Here is a 24357-nt window from a genome sequence, read left to right on the forward strand (position 1 = left end):
TATGGTTTTTCCTTTAATACCTGGTGGGCCGGTCTCCAGTCAAAATGCCCGGGACCATTTTTTGTCCCAGTCCAGCCCTGGTGTCAGATCTGCATGCAGTGTCAATGAGACGATCAACAACAGATCAGACAAAACACTCAAGCGGACACTCCTCTGTAGAAGGAAACATGGAAAGTGTGAGGTAATCAGTGCTCAACATCACTTTGTATTTCAGGTGTTTTTATATAGAACTTCAGCACCAATGTAAAAGTTCTGGTTTTAGGAAGATGAAGAATATTTTCAGGAAGGATGCCGTCTGCAAGCAGAGCTGGTTGAACCTCAGCGCTGAGGTCCAGACTACTTCCTGTGAAGCCACGTGATGTAAATCTGCTGCTGTAACTTCACAGTTTACTGAAGCTAAATGCAACGTTACCATATAATCTGTTTTCAACAAAGGTTTCACTCCGTCCGGTGTTGATGGAATGATTCAGGCCGTACTCGTCAGGCTTCCCATCGACCACACGCATTTCAGTCACAAACCCCGTGACTGACAACAAGGGAAACAGCAGAAGAAAAGATGTGAAAAATACTGGATGATGATGATGGAGGATTAACCGCGGTGGCTAAACTGTTTCCTGTCTTTGTGGGCGTACTCACAGGGAAGTTTCCAGGCACGTCAGTCTTGGTGGCTAAAGTCTCCATTTTCCAACATGTATCGCTACAGGTGCAAAGACACAACATTAATCATCAGTGTAAATATTTTAATGCTGTCCAAATGGTGTTTGCTTTGTCTGTCCTCTCGCACTCACAGAGGAAACGAGGACGCCACCTTCAAACCATCTTCAGTTGGCTCAACCATGGCCGGACTTCCTGTTGGCTTTGTGACAGCAAACCACTTGAAATTAGAGCAAACTGCAGTCAAGCACCACTTACAGCAACCTGTGGACACGCAAGTGGAAAGCACTGAGAATCATACAGAAGCATAAGAGCTGTTTATTGTAACACGTGTGTGTGTGTGTGTGTGTGTGTGTGTGTGTGTGTGTGTGTGTGTGTGTGTGTGTGTGTGTGTGTGTGTGTGTGTGTGTGTGCACATTAATAACACACTGATGTATGTTAGTTTGATTTATGCTATATCTGAGAAAAATATTGCAGAATTTTACATCAAAGTTTCCAAAGCTGATGTTTTGTTGTTCACTCTGTCTTATATTCACATAGTTTGTTGTTTTTAAATCAATGGACAAAATAAATATTATCACACAAAATCCAGGGTGAAACATAACCAAATAACCTAAATGGTGAAGTCATTATAGAAGTACATGTTGCAAAGGTCAGCCTCCTGTATAGACTGCTAAACTGTCTGGGGGGCCCTGCCTGTCCTCGTTGGATAAGCTCCACCCCTTTTCCATAAGACGGTGACATTTGTATGAAAATAGATGGGCGGTAAAATAAAAAATAAAAAGTATTATGGATGACTCTTACCCCTGTAAATCAAAGTCCGCCTGAGGCAGAAGCAGAAACCATGAGGAGCACAGCACCACTCCCAGAAGGGCACGAAGTGAAGCCATAGCTGCTGAAGAGTGAAGACGTGATGATGGAGGAGATCACAGATGAAGATCTGCTGCCTGCTGACTCTTTATATAGAAGAGTGAGACTATCTCCCCACCAACAGCTGCACTTATACAAACCCCAGGTGCTGGGATGGCTTTGAACATGTGACATTTTCTGCAAACACATGGACAGTTTCATAACCACAAAGATTATTCCTGCAGTGGCAGAATCGTATCCACTGAGTGAGAGGTGAACGTCAGACAGTTCTTAGAAAATGTAGTTTCTCTTTAAGCTTTTAACGTCTCTTTTACCCCCATTTGTCTAAAACTACTTGACAGCCCTTCATGTCAGAGGTTTATTACCTGTGCAGGATGGAGCACATGGTCTCAGTCAGGCTGGACATGATCACTCCTACAGGAAGTAAATGTGATTTTATTTCACCTGTGAAATGATGAAAAACAGCAGAATAGCTCACGCTAACAAACGGGTGTTGAAATGTTTCATTTTCTGCTGTTTCACAGGTCAAAAAGGGCGTCGAAGCAAACTGAAGCTGAGCTGCTGCTGCTGTTGTAGTGCAGCATCTGCTGTGTGCTTCATCAGAGAACCTTCTGTACACAGCAGACAGAGGCTGCTGCCACTGAAGTCCATCTGCTAGAGAGCTTTAAACACTGGTTATTGAAGTGGCTTTGATGATACTGATACACAATCTTTGCTGCTGTCACAGGACAGGGATCCACCAGGGAGTAGTTGTCAGGATAAAGAGCCTTCGCTTCTCTAAATATAAACTGGATACTTGTAGGAAACTTTGGGAAGCAGCATTTTTCCTCATATCGTCTAAACTGAAGTTAGCTCAGGTGCTTCTTCCATACTTGCTCTGCAGAAAGCCAAAGAGTTTGGAGCTCTGCAAACATTTGCAGCACAGCTGGATGTTTGTAACTTTGGTCACCTCTGTATCATCCCTCAGATTCTTTCTGCACAGCTTTGAAACCACGACAGCACGAGTGATGCTGAGGAGACGTCCAGTTTAAACAGACCTTTATTCCTGGAACACAAACACATGAAGTGATGCTGCTAAAGAAGAACATTTAATCGCACTAATGAATCAAGCATCTGTTTGTCTGTCAGTCTGTCAACAGTTCCTCTGATCGACTTCAGACTTGGTGGGTGTTTTGTTTTTGCAGCGGTCAAAGTCGATCAGCGTGTTGCTTTGTCTGCTGTAAATCTGCCTGTACAAAGGGAAACATGCATGTTTTACATGCAAACTCACAACATGGCTGCATTTTTGTGATTATGTGTATTTTATATTGATTTATTCTATTATGTTTTGTATATGAATCTTTACAAGTGTGTCGATACAAAGGCCTGATTAAAACAAAGGTCTCAGCTGTGCTGTTATGGATGCTCTCATATTTGTTTCAAATGTAATAAATCAAAGGATTTCAGGCTTTTCATCCTTTTATTTGTTTGGTTCTAACAGCAGCTGGATAAAAACATGCAGGTGATGAATATAATTGTGTGATATTATGAGCATTGTGAATAAAGAAAGAGCAGAGATAGTAAAAAGGAAACAGGTGATGGACGTGAGATTTTCAGAACAAAAGCTCCTCAGTGAGACGATCACCTGGACACAAGGTCAGGCAGCTGGGACTCATCTAGAGAGCAAAATGGAAAAGTGATCTGTGCAGAACATCACTGTTGATTGCAGGTATTTACATCAGACTTCTTCTCTGAGATAAGAGCACCATTTGTGGGAAAGATGACAGTATTTCCAGGCTGGATGCTGTTTGCAGGGAGAACTGAATGAAAGTCTCCTGCACCTCAGCGCTGAGGTCCACACCTGTGAACACAGATGAGGTCAATCTGCTGCAGCACGTAGAGCTTTACTGATCAGCAGGTTCAAAGGATTCAGCAGAGCGTAGAGTCAGAGCTAAATGCCACATCACCATAGAGTTTGTTAACAACAGCTTTCTTTGCCCTTTGTCTCCATGGACTGAATCAGGGATACTCGTCATACTTCACCTCAACCACGTCACTGAGAGACCCCAGCCTGACACAGCAGCAGAGATGATGAAAGCAGAAACAGCAAACAGATGCTTCAGTTGTGTTTCTCTCTGTGTGTGCGCTCACGCCCACTTGTGTGTGTGAACTTTCCACGTACCTCAGCTTGTTTCTCCAACATGAGCCATCAGGGCTGAAAAACATCACTAACACATGAATTCTTTCTCTTTTTGTTATCACCTGTGATCATGTGTCTTATGTTTCTGTCATTCACCAGTTCTTGTATAGTTACGTGTAACTAGACTTCTGTGGGACGTAAATGATTGTTTTGTATGCAGATCTGTACAAAGGATGGAAACACTTGATTACAAAGGAGATCTCAGCTGTGTTGTTATGGATGGACTTCAACGTATTTGTTAAAAAAGAGAATAAAGCAAAGTGTTTTAGCTGTTTGGGAGTTTTTGTTTGATTCCATTCAGTTTTATTTCTATGGAGTCAAATAATAAGAAAGGCTCTAGAACAGCCCTGAGTTTGTCCAGGTGACACTCCTCTGAAGAACAAAGACAAAGAGGAAGAAGGGGATTCGTTTTCAAGTCTTGTTTCTTTCAAAATAAAAGCTGAAATGTTTTGGAAGCATGATAATATTTTCAGCCAGGATGCCGTCTCCAAGGAGACCTGCACCTCAGCGCTGAGCTCCACATCACGCCCTGTGAAAGCACAGATATAAATCTGCTGCAGTGAGAAGAACTTTACCCAACACAAGTGTAGAAGTAGACATTTGACTTTACCTACAACCTGTTAACAACAAAGCTTTCATTGCCTCTGCTGTTGATGTCATGTAGGACTAATCATACTTCACATCAGCCATGCACACGTCAGAGGATCTCCAGGCTCTCAGTGATAAAGCCAAGCAGATGATGTGAACATAGCAATAGTAAAACATGCATCATAATCAGCTGTATGTGTCGACTATGTGGCACCTCAGTCTTGTTGGCATGAAGAAAAGTTGTGTAACATGTAGCATAAGGGCTGCAAAGACATCATGTAGACAGCAGTCGTCTGTTAGTCGTAACGTATCTCCTGTTAAAGAGTTAAATGTGCGTTCTCCATCTCTGTCCTCTCACAGCTCGCCGTACACCAACTCCAGCTGTGGTAACCATGGCTGTGCCCATCAACACGCTGAAGCTGAGACGCCACCCGTCACTATGGCGACTCCAATAGGGTTACCTGTCAGCTGTGGACGCATGAAAGGAAAACAGCAGAAACACAGACATGTTTACTGGAACATTTCCTATTGACAGCTTTATGGAAAAGTGGGTTTAAACACTTTTCTATGTTTTATTTTGTTTATTTATGGATTTATTGTGAAAGGAATTTCAAAGTTTTAATTTGACCTTTCCCCTGTTTTTCATACAGACTGGAGACGAATGGATGGTGCTTTCTTTGTTTGTCTAAAGATAATGAATAAAACTCTACACACATCTTAAACCACCCTCGTTTCTATATATTTTGTTATATAAATGGAAAGTATATAAGACACAAACTGAGCTTATATGATACTAAGGACCCTGGAGGTCAGTCCACCTTTATAATTCAGCACAGCCTGGAGTCTCTTAGTCAAGCTTGTTTGTGTTTTCTGTGAGGAAGTTTTCAGCAGCAGCTCTTTTCTTGGATGTTGGTTCCCTTTGTTTCCATCCTCTGTTAAGATGTTTCAGTAATGTTGAGGTCTGGGGAGGCCAATCCATGGCTGACGTCCTGTGATGCTGCATTAGCAGTTTGTTCATAGTGAAAAATGAAGCCACTGCCAATCAGAGATTTGCACAGTGGATCAACTTCTGATGGTACTGTCCTGAATTCCACACCTATAATATGTTTGCACATCCTGATGAATATGTGCAGCTGATTTTCAGTCCAGTTCCTGTGTGACAGACGCCAGTCTTTCTGCCTGTGTCCTTCCTTAACAATAGAGCCATCCTTCCACTGAGACTGTTTCTGATGAGGCTTCACTGAGCAGTAGATGGATCCCTCAGCTCATCTAATCGTCCTCTTTCTAACACATGACTGTCAGAAACTGTTAATCTGCTGCAGCTCTTTAACTCCTCCACTTCTTTTTTTGTAATCTCTTAGTTTCCTCATCTTTTAAGGTGGAACTGCACACCAGATCCAAAGTCAACATGCTGTTATATAATGGAGTTGAACCTGTAATGGAGTTTGATTTAAACCAATCAGCAATTAAGTGAATGATGATGAGCAAAGATGGTGGAGGTGGTGGATGAAGACCCGGACAGCTGTGGTTGGCTCCTCGTATAGAGCAGAGTGAGGTTGTGTTTGCACATTATTATAAAACCATGTTCACCATATATTTTAGCTGCAGACAATAACATGATTTCTTTGCTGTGGTGATTTTATTCCACTTTGGTAAAATGGAAAACCATCATTTCTTGCTGTAATTCACACATTATTCCAAGAGCCTCAACACAAGCCTTGTAGTCCGACCATATATAGACAAATCAATAGTTGTGTTTGTAACAGCTCATGAACATGAATCGTTCCACATTACTTTAAAATCATTGTAAACTAAACTGGAATAAATGAGTGTTTATATATAGTTTTGTCTGAGCTGTTCATACACAGTGTTTCAGTTCTTATCAGAGTCCCACCGTCTCACTGTGGTGAACCTTTAGCTCTGTTGTAAGCGTGTTGTTAGACCAGGTTTCCCTCATTTAAAAATAATCTCTCATTAGAAATGGACATGATGTCTAAGACATAGAAATGCTTATTATGGGTTCACTTGATGTCACTGAAAAGATGCACATGGGTAACGTGCAGGCCATCCAGCTCCGAGGTTTATCTCCTCACCTCGAGTCTGCGACACTCTCTCCGTGTCCTCTCAGATAAGGGCGCGCACATTTCTGCACCATCTTCTAAATTACAAAGAGCGGTTTACAAAACAGAAGCTCACAAAACACTCATCACAAACCAAAAGTGGCTCCACTGAGCGTCAAACTGTCACCAGAATTTACTGATAATCTAAAGACTCACAGAAGTCGTTTTGTCTCATTGTGTCTTAGTTTGAGACATAAGTGCATGATCATAATACTGTGTAGTTAGATGAGACAGAGCTGATGCTTGCTCTTAATTATCCTCTTCATGTTTCCCGAGCCTCAGCAGTGGAAGCTACCATGGATAGAAAGACTATGACTCATCTTAAATCTCAAATCTTTGTCTCCAAAGAGCTGCTGATGTGTCCGATATGATCCACAAGCTTAAACTAGGATTATAAGTGTGTGCAGTGATGTGTGTGAAACCTCTGAGGACTCACACGTGTGTGCTTCAGCCCACACACACATATGAAGCACTGCGACCTCACACAGAAGTGTTTTACACATCCAACCTGAATCCTGATCATTTCTACAGTTTATTAAGTTCAGCTTCACCTGAACATCAGTGATGAAGCTGCTCTGACTCCATCACAGCTCACAGCTGTTGGAATGAGTCAAACAATGAAGAAGGTTCAGAAACAGCTGATGATTTTACAGAAACATGATGCAAACATGAAAATGGACACATGATTTTTTATTAACAGACACTGTTTATGTTTCACTGTGCATGACGTCATCAACACTGACACCAGGGGGCGCTCATCACCAGCCTGAGGAAGTGTGATAATGGGGGGAGACGCAGTGTTGTGTGTACTGCAGTCGGACAGAAGGAAAAACTTCCTCCTGAAAACATTTTCATCCTTCCCAAAAGTGTTTGAGTCAAATGTTACAAATATATAAATACAATAAAACACAGGGTCTTACATAAAATTAGTGATGCAGTTGTGCACTGAGCACCTTTCCAATGTTCCTTCCTCAGATGAGTCCAGCTGCTGAACACATGAACATCTGTATGTAAATGTAGCCGAGAACCAACCTGAGCACTGCTGGGAAAATACAAAGGCAACCATCAAAGTGCTGTATTATCTTATTTATTCTGAATGTTGACTTAGATCCACACCACGATTTATGAAACTATAGAACTAAAATAACAACAATCGTCTGCTTCTTTAAAATTTCTTTCATTACATCAAACCAGTGAAAACTGAGAAAAACAAAGAGCTGTTAGCATGTTTAGACCAACTTTGAGACAGAGACTGTAAAGTTCTGCACTTTAAATCCTGCCTGTGTTCCTGCAAATGATTCACACTGAAAGTATCTTAGTTTAGTATTGAGTGAGCCACAAAGCAGCCTGATAGCTTTAAAACAGTAAAAGTAAATGAAATTGTCAGTTTCAGTGTAGCTGGATCTATTATTGGGGGGTCATGGCCCCCTTAACCCTGCCTGGTCCTGAGGTCAAATCCACCATCTTTGTTTCAGAGCTTCATGTTCTCCCGTGTTTGTGTGCGTCCTCTCCGGTACTCCGGCTTCCTCCCACAGTCCAAACACATGCAGTTAGTGGGGTCAGGTTAGCTGTGAGTGGTTGTGTCTCTGTGTTATTCCACCTTAATCAATGACTTCCTGTTAGCATGAAGTGCTTCTGTAGGACTGATGTCATTTTCATGGTTGGATCATTTAAATGAAGCTGGACTCAGATGCAGTAAATAAGCTGATTGATCATTAATGAATAAAGCTGGTCAAACACATCACGTGGACACATGTGATTGTGTGTTGTAGTATTGATCCCAATGCTGGTATCAGTCCTGGATCAATAACACTGGATGGATGCGTTCAGCATGGAGCCCTGAGCTGTGTTACAGACAAACATGGAAACTGACAGGTCTGTGTCATTCACAGTCTGTAACACTTCTAAACAACAGAGGCTGACCCAAGTGCCTCAGAGCCAGGCACGCTCACATCACAGCTCTCTAAATAAGCCAGTTTCAAAATAAGAGCTGAAAGCTGTGTTTGCTTGTGTTAGCTTATTATTGTGGAGCCTAACATTCAGTGATCATGTGTTCAGACTCATAATGATTACTCTCAGAAATCCTGATCTTTGTATTTACTGTGTGTTGGATCAATAACTGAGATTCATGGTATCACACAGCTGTGCTGCTGCTGATGTCAGCACATCTGGAACAATACGAGGTATCTGCTACCAGACTGAGCAGGACGTGAGACCTGTGGACTGTTTAAAGCTGTCCCTCCACAGCTCACTCAGACCTGATCCACACCTCAGTGATATTCTCTGACTTCCTCAGTAGAGACAGAAACCATTCAGATCTGGGACCATCAGCTGACTGATGATGTCACACAGACTGTGTTTTTCAGGAACAGTGATTCTGATGTGAGCCTGCTAGCTGACAGCAGACCTGATGAAAGCACATGTTCACATCTGTGAGGACAGACTGGACTCTTTGACTGCACCTTGGTTCTCCTCAGAGGTCTGTACAGGAGCATGTCCACCCCCACTGAAGATCTCAGTCACTGTGAAACATAGAAAGCTGCTTGTGTGGCCTCTGCCTCACATGTAGATACAGCTACAGGTTTCTCTGTCAGTCAGACTGAAACAGTGTCCTGATGCTGCATCATTCAGCTCTGTGCCCCAGTCAGCATCACTGGGAGCTACCAGTGTTTCTGCCCTTTTCCTGTAACACTACACTCAGCACAGGCTCAGCTGGTATCCAGTGTTGGACTTTGGCTTCAGCTGCTGTGATAGATCCTCTAACATAGATCAGCTCTGCTACATGTTGTTAGATAAGTACAGCTGCTGTCATGTCCTGATGTTTCTCTGGCTCAGCAGCTTCTCCATCAGAGGTTCACATGGAGCTGATCCAGTATCTCCAGTAACTGTGTTCTGTGCCTCACTGGTTCATCCTTCTGTCTGTGTGACGTCAGTCAGATGTTGAAGTTAAACTCTGTAATCTTCACTGTGTCACAGAGTTCAGTGAGTCCTGTTATTCACAGTATCAATCAGATCATCAGAGAACAGCTGATCAGCAATCAGTGGTGCCAACAGCGCCTCCTGTGGTGAGAGGATGCAATAATGCAATGTAGCATTTTCCCACTCAACACTTGCAGTCATGGAAACTGTCTGTTGGATCTGTGTGACGTTGCTTTCTTGGTTAGAGTTCCTCACAAATGTCCAGATGATTCTTCTAATGAGGCGTCGACCATGTTTGCAGCTCTTTGGAAGAAAACGTCGCCCTTTGCCATCCTTACTTTTCTTTGACTTCTTCAAATGCAGCTGAACTCCAGCTGGTATTTTCTTGGACTTTGCAGCTGTTTCTGGTCATCAGTTCATTCCTGCAAACCTCTGAAGCTGAACAACAATGATGCTGCATTGCTGGCTGATCCCAAAAGGTTGATTCTGTTCATCTGGACGTTTTCAGAAACGTTTGCTCACTGATCAGGTGACTTCTTCAGTCTCAGCTGACTGCAGCTTTACAAGCTTACAAACAGCACATTTGCACAATGACTGAAAGCAGCAGCACCTGATATATATGATACTAATATAATACATATACATATATAATCCATACTAATGATGAAGGAACTGAGCTCACAGTCCATTGTTCATTCAGTGAACTACTCAGTTTATTTTGGGCCTCAGAAATGCTCACTCTGTTTGTACATCACTGTCAGCAATAGACTCATTCTGCTGTGTGGACAGGAACACATGTGACATCACTTCCTGTTTGTTTGTGACTGAAGAGGAAGAAGTTTACAAGGAATCATTTAGAAGAGTTTCAAACATCAACTGATTGAATCCATGAATCTGAAAACGTGTTTGTGAGTGAAAGAGACAGACATGTACAGACTGAACTATCTGTTCAACAGTCAGAGTGTTTCTGTAACAGGAGACACTCTTTACACTCCACTCAGCACAGGGACACTGAGGCACCACGAGACCAGAGTCTAAACCCAGGATAAAGAGTTTGAGTGAATGTGGTGTTGAAGGTGTGGAGGTGGATCAGAGTGTCAGAGGAGACTCTGTAGAAGGACAGAGTGCCAGCAGGACAGTCCACATACACTGCTGCTCTGTTAGAGACAGAGGAGGAGGAGGAGGAGGAGATGGATGTTTCTCTGTAATTGTGCCAGACAGAATGAGGACCATCATCAGAGCAGATCAGACTCCAGGACTGATCATTGTGTCCAAACACACAGTCATCTCTGCCTCCTTTCCTTCTGATGCTTCTGTAACTCACTGATATATAAACGTCTCCTCTCCACTCGACCTCCCAGTAACAGCGACCAGTCAGACCATTTCTACACAGCAGCTGAGACCAAACATCAAATCTGTCTGGATGATCAGGATATGACTGAACCTCCTCCACATGTGTCACCTTCCTGTTGTTGTCAGACAGTTGGAGCTTTGTGTTCACTGTGTTTGTGTCGATTGTGAGTTGACAGGAATCTGATGGAGAGAACAAACACAATCCAGCTGCAGTTATTGATCCATCATCTGTTCATTGATTGACACTTTGATGATGACTCCTGACATGATGAAGATGGTTGAATGTGTGCTGCTTTGTTTCCATGAATCCCATTAAAAACACACTTACACTTCCTCAGACCTGGTCTCAACCATCGGACTCCAGCAGGCTCCACCCTGAAAGGAGGAGGGGGGTCAGAGCAGCACAGTCAGCATGCACACATGGACATTACATGGCTCTCACACACACACTGTTACACACTGAGCTCAAAGCTCGGCTCCACTGTTTTATTCAAAGAAATCTACATTTATTTATCACCACATTTAAAAACAGCTTGAGCCAAAGTGCTGCACAGAGTAGAGAGAAAATAGGAAACATCCACAGTAATGACTATAAAGACTGGTCAGGATTGAAAGCTACAGAGTACAAATGTGTTTCCAACCGGCTTTTAAAAATGTCCAGTGTTGGTGACGACCTGATGTGAAGAGCGACTGTTCCAGAGTTTGGCTGCAGCCATCGATAAAGCTCACCTCTGTTTTTACGTCTAGTTCTGGTCAGAAGCTGCTTATCTGCAGACCTGAGGGCTCCACTTGGATTCTTTTGTTAAAGAGAGATAAGATGGAGCCAATCCATTCACAGATTTAAAGACAACCAGATCTGGAAGTGGATTCTACCACGTACTGGTAACCAGTGGAAGAAGCTGGTGATGGGTCGTCTAGCACAGACCCACCGCTGGAACCAGACAATTGATGAGGGAGAGAACTGTGACAGCGCCGTTCCTTCACTTGACCTCAGTCGCTCTCGTCTGCTCCCTCGTAACACTGCTCTTTATTGAGCTTACATGGATATGCACAAGTTCATTAACATGTGACGTCTTACACAGGTATGAACAAAGAGTCCCAGTCTGTGCATAGTGTGTGTGTGTGTGTGTGTGTGTGAGAGTGTGTGTGTGTGTCTGTGTGTGTGTGTGAGTGTGTGTGTGTGTGTGTGTGTGTGTGTGTGTGTGTGTGTGTGTGTGTGTGTGTGTGTGTGTGTGTGAGAGTGTGTGTGTGTGTCTGTGTGTGAGTGTGTGTGTGTGTGTGTGTGTGTGTGTGTGTTCCAGATGTGACCCTGTGACCCCAAAGCTGGTGCTAAGAGTCCAGCGGTCCCCCTAACAAAGGGCTCTTATACTTAACCAGACACAGAGCAGGTGTCCTCCTACACCAGGGGTCTCAAACTCGCGGCCCGCGGGCCAATTGCGGCCCGCAGGACGATAGTTTTTGGCCCCACCTTAATATGAAAATGTAATGTTAGTTTGATAATGTATGACACTTTACAGTGTTGTGGGCGGAGCTGAATTAACCCACCAATCAGGGTGGGATATGGATCTCAGGGGACACCAGCCGGGCTTGATGCAAGCAGGGAAACATTTCTCAATGAGTCAAAGTTCCAGCAGCGTTGCCCTGGAGTGTTTCTTTCTTTCTGTGCCTGGCTGGCTTCCTCCTTTCTATTGGGCAAACGCCGACATTCGCCCTAGCGCGCTGCGTTCACAACACTTTAAAAAAAGTTGTTTTTTTAAGTTGCTGCCCAGCGGGACATTATACGTATATAGATTTATACACACGTCAGTGGGATTTAAGTTATTTTTCCACAGAGAGAGATCTCATATTAACTCTCACAGTGATGCGTAGGCGGCGGATAAAAGAAAAGTCATGAACTCAATGCAGCCCAATTTAGTCTGCAGTCACATAGCGACACCTGTTCATCGGCAACAACAGTCCCCGGTAACCCGGACTAATTATAGGGTCGCACCGTAATTTGTGGCTCCATGTTTTTATTTGCATCACTGCGTTTGCATTGCAGCAAACATGAACATTACATATATTTCAATATAATGTAAAAGCAGTCACAACAACTAACATCAGAAACAGCTGATGTTATTTGTTATATGTCACAGTGTCGTTTCCGCTTCTTTCTCCTGTAACAACAGCCCGGCGCCGTGAGCAGTCGCCTGTTTTGCGCTCGCTATCCCTGCACTTTCTACCATCTGCAAACGCCACGGTGTTCGTGTCATCATGAAAGACATGAACATCGAGCGTAAAAACAAAGGAGACTGCTACCGGCTTTTTATCTGCCGATGGCCGTGCTATGGTTGCAAGAAAAAGAAGCAGAAATGACGTTCTCTACGCGCTGAGACGTTCCCCGTCCGTCGGCTAAACGCTTGATTGAAACTTCAATGCGACAGTGACACCAAGTAGAATTATAAATGTCACATAGCCCCAAACATGTCTTTTTCAAAGCCTGCGGTGAAGAGAAAGGTTGGTGATGAGCACCGACAATTTCAGGAAAAGTGGGAAATGCAATATTTCTTTGTTGAGCACAGGGGCACCCCGACCTGTCTTATTTGCACAGAGAAAGTTGCGCTGCACAAGGAATACAATTTGAAACGTCATTACACAACTAGACATGCTGAGCTGGATGCAAAATACCAGGGAGACGAGAGAGCGAACTGAACAAGACGTTACAAGGCCAGGGGCAACTTGTCAGTGCTGCCTATGACAACGTGAGAGCATTCTCCACAAAACTGGCGCTCTGGAAAGCTCAGCTCTCTCAGACAAACCTTTGCCATTTCCCAGAAATCAAGGCACTCGTGGATGCAGGCACACCATTCAGTGCTGACGAGTATGTTGATGTCATTTTGAGGCTACAGGAGGAATTTGATCACAGATTTGCTGACTTCAAGACACACAGAGCCACCTTTCACATTTTTGCAGACCCCTTCTCCTTTGATGTGCAAGATGCCCCTTCTGTGCTTCAAATGGAGCTCATTGAGCTGCAGTGCAACTCTGAACTCAAAGCAAAGTTCAGGGAGGTGAGTGGAAAAGCAGACAAGCTTGGACAATCTTTGAGAGAATTGAGCCCTAGTTTCCCTCGGCTTTCCCGAATGTTCAAGCGGACCATGTGCCTTTTTGGTAGCATATACTTGTGCCAAAAGCTCTTCTCCACTTTGACCTTCAATAAGTCCAAGTACAGGTCCAGACTTACGGATGATCATCTTCAAGACGTACTGAGGGTCGCAACAAGAGAAGCCATGTTCAGAAGAACAGTTCATTTTCTACAGTGTTCCATTCATGTTCAGAAGAAGGTTATAGAACTGTTAATACAGACATTTCAATCTAAACACAGCAGATATAGAAGACTGAAAGAAACACACAAGTTCACTGACTAAAAATATCTTATTATTATTTTATTTATGTATTACAGATTGATTTATTTTCTTATTAATTCTTAATTTGTTTATTTATTTTTCATATTTTTTGTTAAAAAATAAAAATAAAGAGATTTGAGAAGATTGGAATTTTTTTAACCATGCCTTTCTTGTGGAAAACCTAATGCGGCCCAGCCTCACCCAGACTCTGCCTGCAGCGGCCCCCAGCTAAATTGAGTTTGAGACCCCTGTCCTACACCATAAATCAGTAAGAGAGGGTACGAGCTCTCTCATGGCCCCAAGTGGTGTGTGCATGCCAGAGCACTGTGGAAGGCACACAGAGTCTTTACAGACTACTTTTTTTTAATTTAACCTTTATTTAACCAGGAATGTACCGTTGAGATCAAAAACCTCTTTTTCAAGGGAGTCCTGGCCAAGAGGCAGCACATTTCAAAACAAATACATACGAACAAACAAAGTTAAAATTACACAAAACAATTACACATTATTGAGGCAGTCTGTAGGCCTTTGAGTTTAGTTTTAAAAACATTCAAAGACAACAGTTCAGTCAGTTTCCAGTCTTTCTGTAACAGGTTCTACGAAAAAGGCGCAGAGTGGACAAAGGCCCAGCTCTGTGGGGACAAGGGGAACAGACAGATCATTTGAACGCAAGGAGTAAGAACCACTATTTGTCCTTGTGAGCAAAGTACAAATATAAGGAGGCAGCAATCCAAGCATAGCTTTGTAAATAAAAGTGTACCAATGCCCCTGTCTTCTAATGGCCAAAGAAGGCCATTTAACTCTTAAGTACAAGTCACAGTGATGGGTCAGATATCTAAAGTTGGTAATAAACCTCTAAGGATCAATCCTCTATCATTATGCACTCAATTATACAACTCTAAGCATATATGAGTAAATATTTCTAAGCATAAATGACAATCAACAATATAAACCTTACAGCTGGATTTAATAACAGAATTCATTTGTTTCTCAAATGAGAAAGAGCTATCGAGAAACACTCCTAAATCTTTAGTTCTGAACTTTTCCAGTGGGCCAAGGTCAACATTATTAGATAATGCTAATTATTTTCCCTTACATTATAACAATGTGAGGAGTTAATGCTAAGTATACTGCCATTAGCGGCTAATTCTAATTAGGGGTGAATAATTATTAGTAGCTAATGCTAATATCATTTTCTCTTCCCTTTTAACAATGTGAACAGCTAGTGCTAGGTAGGCTGATGCTAGCAGCTAATGCTAATTTGACGTGAATTAGCATTATATTAGTGAGGAGTTAATGCTAAGTAGGCTGCCATTAGTGGCTAATGCTAATTTTAGATGAAAAAGCATTAGCAGCTAATGCTCATATTGTTTTCCTCTGCTTTGTAAGAATGGCAGCAGCTAATGATACGAAGTCTACCATTATTACTATTGTTAATTTGATGTAAATTAGCATTATCCAATAATGGTAACCCTTTTCCCCTGCAGTATAACGATGTCAGGAGTTAATGCTAACTAGGCTGCCATTAGGGGCTAACTCTAATTAGGTGAATAATTATTAGCAGCTAATGCTAATATTGTTTTTCCTTCCCTTTTAACAATGTGAGCAGCTAATGCTAATTTGATGTGAATTAGCATTATATTAGTGAGCAGTTAATGCTAAGTAGGCTGCCATTGTTAACTAATGCTACTTTGACGTGAATTAGCATTATGTGCTAATACTAATACTGTTTTCCCTTACTTTTTAACAATGTGAGCGGCTAATTCTGAGTACGCTCCTGTAAATAGCTAATTCTAATTATTGTGAATTAGCATTATTCAATAATACTAACACTGTTTTCTCTTACTTATTAAAAATGATAGTAGGTAATACTAATACTCTTTTCCTTGGGTAACAACGATGTGAGGAGTTAATGCTAAGTAGGTTGCTTTTAGAGGCTTATTCTAAGTAGGGCTGAATAATTATTAGTAGCTAATGCTAATACCGTTTTCTCTTTCCTTATAACAATATGAGCAGCTAATGCTAATTTGATGTGAATTAGCATTATATTAGTGAGGAGTTAATGCTAAGAAGGGTACCATTAGCAGCTAAAGGTAATTTGAGGTGAATAAGCATTGGTAGCTTATGCTAATACCCATTTCTCTTGTGTTATAATGATGTGAGACGTTAATGCTAAATAGGCTTCCATGAGTGACTCCTTTCCCTTGCATTATAAAGATGTGAAGAGTTTATGCTAAGTAAGCTGCCATTAGCAGCTAATGCTAATACTGTTTTCCCTTTCTTTATACAACTTGAGCAGCTAATGCTAAGTAGGCCACTTTTCTCTGCTAAGGATTTGTGTGACCATGATGGAAACTCTGATAAGCTAATGCTGCTAAGCTAATGCTGTTTATGGGCCCTGTTAGAATCAATATTTCAATCTCATTCTGTTGTTTGAGAACAATAACAGAAAAATGTGCACTTGAGAACAAATTTATTGTGAATTCAGCTGTGAATGTACAGTTTGTCATTGTTTAAGCTTCCATTTCCAAATGTTAGCTGACACTTTATTAGGTACACTGGTATCTATATCAGGTACACCTGTGACCTAAATGTTCCTGCAAACAGACTCCTTGGAGACCCCTACATAAATATCCATGAACTATCCAGCTAGACTAGTGTGTCTGTCCCTGAAAATATTCCTGCATGTGTGATTGTTCATGTGTCATCTGCAGGAAACAAACAGGAAGTGAGTGAAGGACACAGGAAATGTTTCCAGCTCTTCCTCCTCTATCAGATTTTCTCTCCATACCTGAGAGTGTCCAGTCTCCAGCCTGGATCCTTCAGTCCAGCCGACAGCAGCTTCATTCCTGAGACACCTGGATGATTGTAGCTCAGGTCCAGCTCTCTCAGATGGGAGGGGTTGGAGCTCAGAGCTGAGGCCAGAGAAGTACAGCCTTCCTCTGTCATCAGACAGCCTGACAGACTGCAGACACACAAAACAACAATCTATCTGTCAACAGTTGTTTTCTCTTTGTCACAATAACATCTATCCATCCATTGTAACTTTATTTATAAGTGACAATACCCAACAGACAACAACAGTCATCTGAAGCTGTTTAACAGTGTAAGGTAACCGCCTCCACTGTGAGCAGCACTTGGTGATGGTGGGAAGAAGAACTCCCTTTGACACAAAGATCCTCCCAGTGAAAACAGGCTCCAGGAGGAGCATCTACCATGACTGGTTGCAGGGTGAGGGGAAAGAGAAGAGATGAGCTCAGAGAGACAAGAACAAAACAGAGAGACAAAAGTTAAGGACATGCAGTAGTGACATATAAAAGCATCAGGAGTGAAAAGAGGGGAGAAGAAAGCAGAGCATCATGGGAAGTCCACCAACAGCCTGAGCCTATAGCATCATAACTAAGGGATGGGTCACCTGATCCAGCTCGAACTATAAGCTTTATCACAAAGGGAAGCTTGAAGCTGATCTTCAAAGTAGAGAGGGTGTCTGTCTCCTGAACTCAAACTGGGAGCTGCTGCCACACCCAGTCCAACATAGCCAGGCTTTCTTTGCTGCTTTGACAAAACCTCAGATCCCAGTCAGAGATGATGAGCATCATCACAGTGATGATCATTTCTCTGTAACCCAGGCTTTCTGCTTCAGGATCTGTGCACGCTCACAGAACAAGGAGACCTTTAAACATCATTTCACTAAATGGATGGACTGAGCTCAGCCTACAGATGAACTGGTGCCAGAGATCATAAAGAACATCAAACAGTCAAATTCAACACTTTTAATGGAAATATGAGATTAATGCTGCAGACAATCATGAACCTGCTGAATTCATGAACATCAAGAATGCAGCGAGTGGTAAAATAAAGATTTGACCTCAGTGTGCTCAGTGTTCCTGTCTATTCCTAACATATTCCTAACATGATAGCTGCACTTTAGAGCTCTAAAACTGGAACTGACACATGTTTAAACTCTACATGTTACTCAGTACATTCAGTTCTGACACTCGCCCACAGTCCAACAAAGGAAACATGGAGATCACATCAGTTTGTCACCAAAGTCTAATTATTAGGGCAACTTAACCTGTTATAATCTCGTTAACTCATTAACTGATTAACATCAGCAATTATTTTAATCACAGTTTTTAAAATCATGATTATTGTGAAAGTGCTCACTGGCTCTGAATATAACAGCCATGGGTCACAGGAGGGATGTTGATCAGTGCTGGCTTGAGATGGGCGTCATTATGCGTCTCAGCCAATGGGAGCATTGAGGGTGGGCCTAATACTACTGCAGCGCTCACATGACCCAGGGCAGAGAGAAAGGGGCGGGGACAGAAACATGGAGACAGGTACAGATCTTTGACATGTTCATTTTAAACTGTTCCAGGAGGCAGTGTTGATACAACTAAAGTTATCTGTTGTTGAAGAAGTCGGTCTGAGGAACGTTCTTAGGATCAATAAATGACGGCATGTATGAGCCTCAAGACGCACCATCACAAGAAGAACACATGAGCTGTAGAAAAAGGAGAGACTACGAAAGCCACGGCGTTACAACATGAACCAGCTGTTGGTCTCTCTGGAGACTACTGGGCGTGGCTGTGTAACCATGGTTACCTGGGAGTTACAGAAACATGCAGAACATGTGATTCATGTTGCACAGCAGTGGGACATTTGAAATAAAGTCAGCACACTCAGTACAGATAGTGCATCAAATATGATGCTGCTGCCAGACGTCTGCCTTTGAACACGTCCCTGCATCGCGCACAACACCAAGGTTGCCATGGCGATCACAGCTGACAGGGACAAAGTGCACAGCTGGAAGCCTGCAGGTATATTTAACATGATGTATTTCTCAGTGTCCTGTCTGTGTGTGAGAGACAAACAGCCTCTGTATGTGTGTGTAAATACAGCATGAATATGTAGAGGACATGTTTGTGGATATAAGTAAATGAAAGCTCTGCGTCGTTTGAATCTTCTTGTTTCTGTTGCAGGTCTGTGACTGAACTTCTGGGAGGAGAAACGTTGGTTTCATGCTCTGTGATTCTGTGTTTTGTCATCTCTCTCAGGTGATGGAGAGCTCAGATGATGACCCCGCCTACGTGGTCAAATTCAAGTCTACATTCAGAACAGACCTGGAGACACGCAAGCAAAAAGCCAACATTGTATATGTGAAAACTGCTGCTGGAGCCAGATTCAAGGAGCTCAAGTGTTTACCCAGATCTTACTGAACTTACTGCAGGAACAGAGGGTTGTTGGAGGGAAACCTGTGGAAGCAACAACATCCGAGCCACCAGAGAAGAAGTTGGCCCTGTTGGTGCTTCATCAGAGTGTGAACAGGAGGAAGACTCAGCTGAGAACAGTGTGGTGGATACAGAGCAGAGCCCACCATCAGTACAGAGGCCTGTCCATTAGAGTGCAGCTCCAACATGCAGCACATGTACTTGGCCACAGCTGCAACATCTGTACCTGTGAAAGCTTCTTCTCTGTTGCTGCTCATATTGTGCAGAAGAAGAGAGTTTCTTTATCATCAGAAAATGTCAATGAGCTTGTGAGTCTTAGCAGCTGGCTCGGTGCAGAGGAGGAAGAACATGTCAAGTCAGAGGAAGATAAATGCAGTTCATGTTGTCAACTCAACCTGGACTGTTGAAAGAGTTTTTCTTTGTCTGGTTTCTGACTGAGATTCTCCAAAGGAAATCCAGCACAAACACACACTTCACACACTCAAAGTCCTGCACAGTAAATGAGCTGATGAGCGTTTGTGCTGCTGCCTGATAACAGAACAATAGTTCTGCTGCTTCCTGTTCTGGAAACACACATTTATAAATGTTCACTTGCTGTTGATCAAAGGTATGTTGGTGGCTCTGGACGCTGAGGGAACTTTGTAAAAAACTAGATCAAATGTTAACGTCCTGGCAGAGGCAAAGAACTTTGATTTGATATTTGATTAGATTCATGTTTCAGCTCAGACTGACAGAAATATTTGAACTGCTGCTGTGTTAAAGGGAACACTGCTGTTAGAAAGCACCTGATCTGTTTCTGCACACTGAATGTTGCACTTCTCACACTGCAGTACTATTAAAATAAGTACACAATACACTACTTTTGAACTCATGATTGAATGTTGCTGTAACAAAGCCATTAATGTGATTCACAGTGTTCATGGTTTCCCAGCACAACAAATGATTGCACAAGTGTGACTGATCCACTTTCTAATGTGTGTGTAGCCCACACTGTGTGTCACTGTGTCACAGGTGAGTCTGTGTGTCCAGGTTCTATGAGGACAACAGGATATAGTGACTGAGTCCAGCAGCTTAAAGTCTGACTCCATCCTCCATTTAAATAACTCACAGCAACAACTGAATAGCTTTGCCTTTGTGTAGCTGACACTTCATTTTAATGTCCTTCTATTCTGGTTCATCTGGTCTCAGTTTCTATAAGCACACAGGTTTCATCAGGACTCTATGACCTCAGTAATCTTTGCTGGGCCTTAATGCTCTGAACAAAGCTGCACATCACAAGACTAAATAGAAATGAATCAGTCTTTCATTTCTCACTGCTGTTTGACTTCAGCTCTCAATGTCCCACCATAACCCATGGAAAGAATTACTGTCCATCCAGGCTGACGAACATGAAGCTGATGAAGGTGGAGTATTGTGAGGGCTGATGGAGATGATGATGAGGAATCCAGGAGCAGTGGGTGGATGGCAGCATCAGCATGAAGGATCAGTGTGAGAACACATCATCATCCACAAAGGAAACCAGTCTGAGTGTCTGACGCTCTTGTTAGAAAGACGCAGTCCCAGCAGTTAGCTTCTCTGCTAGTTAGCTGAGAGCTAACTCACTTGTACATTGAATACCAAAGTGTGTAAACCAGGGGTGTCAAACATATGGCCCGTGGGCCAAATCCAGCCCTTGAGATAATTTCATATGTCAAATATTAATGAATTTTCAGGCTTGCTGATAATCAATGTGAGCACAGCTGAGGTTTTACTCTGATGAGCAAACCATGTGGCCAAACACTTTCAGAGACAGACTGGGATCATACCATTATGTGAAAGAGGACATGTCCCATAGACAGCAAGGGTAGTGGTAGAGACCAGTACACAGATAAATGGGAGCTGTACTGAAATGCAAGCGTGTCAGGAAAGAGTGAAAAGGCAAAATGAGCAGCATCTGGCTGCATTTCAGTGATATTGGAGACCACAAAGCTGAGTGCAACATTTATACAGGAGATATACAGGAGACGCTGAGAGTAGAACTGATAAAATTAGGAGCTGGCTAAAGTGAGACCCATTTTTATTTCCACCCATTTTCCATTGTGGAGGACAAAAGGTTTCAAACTGGTCCAGGTCTTAAACCTCACGTGTTCTTCCTAATAGCAGTAAATGGATAAAAATAAGGCTTTTATGAAAACACTGAATAAAACTTGCTGCCTTTAAAAAGACTAAATGTACAGTTCAGTATTGAATATTACATAAAATAAACTATATATAAAGTGTGTCTGAATGGCAGAGATGCAGAAATATGTGCATGTAGCAGAGAGCCACGGCTCAGTGTCTGAATGAGTCTCACAGACCTGAATGTGCTGTTGAAGCAATTTATAATTATAACGTAATTCTTTACTCGTTTGATCTGCTCCTCACCACAAGCCACCAGACGTAGAAGGTTTTGGACTTTTAACTATATTTTCTTACGTTTTACAACTTTTCTTACTGTTAAAAACCTCGTTATGGCCATTCATGCTATACAAAGTAATTAGACTTGTGTGGTATCTACAGAAACGTCAGAATCTCAGCTAAAAGGTCACAAAACCATCTCAACAACCACCAAACAGCTGAAACAGCAGGTGAACAGATCACACAAAAAAAGATGTAAACACAAATCCCCCTGATCATCTGTTTTTTAAACATGAAGTGTAGTTTTGGACGTTCATTTACTGCTGGTTCAGTGAATTTTGGTTGGACAGTGATGAAACCTGCAGTCTCAGAATCTGTGAGAAGTCTGCTTTCAGCACGCAACAGCATTGTTGTGTTGTGTGCTGTGGATTCACTTCTGCAAACTCATCACTGTTTTACCATCATGTTTCTACTTAGACAATAACAAAGGAAGCAGTTCCCAGGAACTACTTCCTGTCTTGTTAACATAAGAGTATGTTGCCCTTCAAAACACCTCCACTTCTCCTCTTATTAGAGGACTGCCTTATTATTAATCTGCTAATTCTGTCAGTTGATGAAAGAAAAATGCTTGATCTCACCTGAGAGTTTCCAGTGTACAGTGTGGACTCTTCAGTCCTTCAGACAGAAGCTTCACGCCTGAATCCTTCAGGTTAATGTTACTCAGGTCCAGCTGTCTCAGATTAGAGGTCTGAGAGCTGAGACCTGAGGCCAGAGCTTCACAGCTTCTCTCTGACAGGTCACAGTGACTCAGTCTGAAAAATAACAGATAAACAATTACAAAAATAAAACACTTATGTTGAAGTGTAATGAGATACTATTATATTTAGCAATATTTCATCTTGTTTTGTCAGGAAACTGAGCACTGATGCAGAGCAACATGTGGAGAGAATCAGAGGAGAAGAAGTGAAGAGAGAACAGCAGTAAAACAACACTGAATTGTTCAGTGTGCTTTTGATATCAACAGAATGTGTCAAATTTCTTTATTTTGTATTTGTTTTAGTAGAATTGATGATTATCACTTAGATAACAACCACAGGCCAGGTCTAAATTGCACTTTGGTGACAGTTACACCCAGAAATATTTCAGAAACGTGGACAATTTGTGCTCCATTGTATTCAGTATTGAACAAACTGAGTACCGATGACCACTTAATATTTTTTATATTTTATTTGAGTTGTTCCACCTGATCTGTGTTAACTAGAATAAACATTTAAAAACTAAAGCTATGATCACATATGTACTTACAGAGCTTTGTTGGAGGCTTTGACCACTGGCAGCAGCCTCAGAAGAGCCTCCTCTGAAGCAGAGTATTTCTGCAGGTCAAACACATCCAGATCTTCTTCTGATGACAGTAAGATGAAGACCAGAGCTGACCACTGAGCAGGAGACAGTTTATCTGTGGAGAGACTTCCTGATCTCAGGGACTGTTGGATCTTCTCCACTAGAGAACGATCATTCAGTTCATTCAGACAGTGGAACAGATTGATGCTTTTCTCTGCAGACAGATTCTCACTGAGCTTCTTCTTGATGTACTGGACTGTTTTCTTATTGGTCTGTGAGCTACTTCCTGTCTGTGTCAGCAGACCTCGTAGGAGAGTCTGATTGGTCTGCAGTGAAAGACCCAGGAGGAAGCGGAGGAACAAGTCCAGGTGTCCATTTGGACTCTGTAAGGCCTTGTTCACAGCACTCTGGTGGAGAGATTGAAGTTTTAGTTTGTTAAATAGTTTAGACCATGTGTTGTGATATTTTGATACCATGATAGCATTTACAGGATATTGTTTTATAGTGATATCATACATGAAGCTGTTACTCAATAAGGCCCATTTACTAGTTGTTTTTCTCTTTCTCTCTGACCCAAGAATTAATGTGTAAGAAGGTCGAAAACACCACAGAGACGAGACCACTTCCTTACTCCCATCCTCCCTTTTTCTTTATCTCTTAGAAAAGGCTCGCTAAAGGCCAGGTGGTTTGTTTCAGAATTCACTAATGAAAGAACTCTGTATTCTATGTCTAGGAGTGTATTTTGCTGGGATGATCATAATTTGTAGCTGAACTGATAAACTACACAAAGGATACTTCTCTGCTCACAAGGCAGGAAGACGTTTCCTTATTTGGTCTGTACCGGTTTGAACTGGGAAAGCTGACACACGAACCTTTTTTTCTCTATATAAGCTGTTGTATACTTAATAAACCTTTGAGTCGATTGGGAAGGCAACCTAAAGCAGTCTCTGTTCTCTTGTTCTCCCAAGCTGCTCCCGAGCTCGTACTAACACGCTGAATGGCATACCTGAGTGTTACTTTAAATAATTAGGAATCTTAGAAGGAAAGGACAGAACTCTGCTTATCGCTCGTGCCTTGGAGGGAAAACCGGGATGGACATTTTTTCCTTCAGTTGCTGTGCGCACACAGCCGGCTGTAGCTTTGCAGCTCACAGCCCGACACACACCAACAACAGCAGAGAGAGCACAGACGTTAAGGCGTGATTGCGGGTGCCGCTCAGGTGCGTCCGCCTCCCCTGCAGCGGCGCTGCAGACCACGCCCACCACATGCAGTAACCAGGTAAAATACATACTTGGGCAGAATTTTGCAAATATCTATTTTTCATTTTGTAGCAGCAT

At 42.4% G+C, this 24357-nt stretch overlaps 1 protein-coding gene across 1 annotated transcript; it reads right to left on the reverse strand.

Moving 5' to 3' along the window:
- Nucleotides 1-7856: 7856 nt before the first annotated feature.
- On the reverse strand, nt 7857-23496 carry LOC143416055 (uncharacterized). Its single transcript, XM_076881423.1, has 5 exons — nt 22985-23496; nt 22318-22491; nt 16861-17034; nt 11012-11058; nt 7857-10863 (listed from the first exon to the last, which is right to left on the reverse strand). The coding sequence occupies exons 1-5, from the start codon at nt 23494-23496 to the stop codon at nt 10328-10330; spliced, it is 1443 nt and encodes a 480-aa protein (XP_076737538.1). The 3' UTR covers nt 7857-10327.
- Nucleotides 23497-24357: the final 861 nt, after the last annotated feature.

This window comes from Maylandia zebra, unplaced genomic scaffold (assembly GCF_041146795.1).
Source record: "Maylandia zebra isolate NMK-2024a unplaced genomic scaffold, Mzebra_GT3a scaffold11, whole genome shotgun sequence".
Classification (NCBI taxonomy): domain Eukaryota; kingdom Metazoa; phylum Chordata; class Actinopteri; order Cichliformes; family Cichlidae; genus Maylandia; species Maylandia zebra.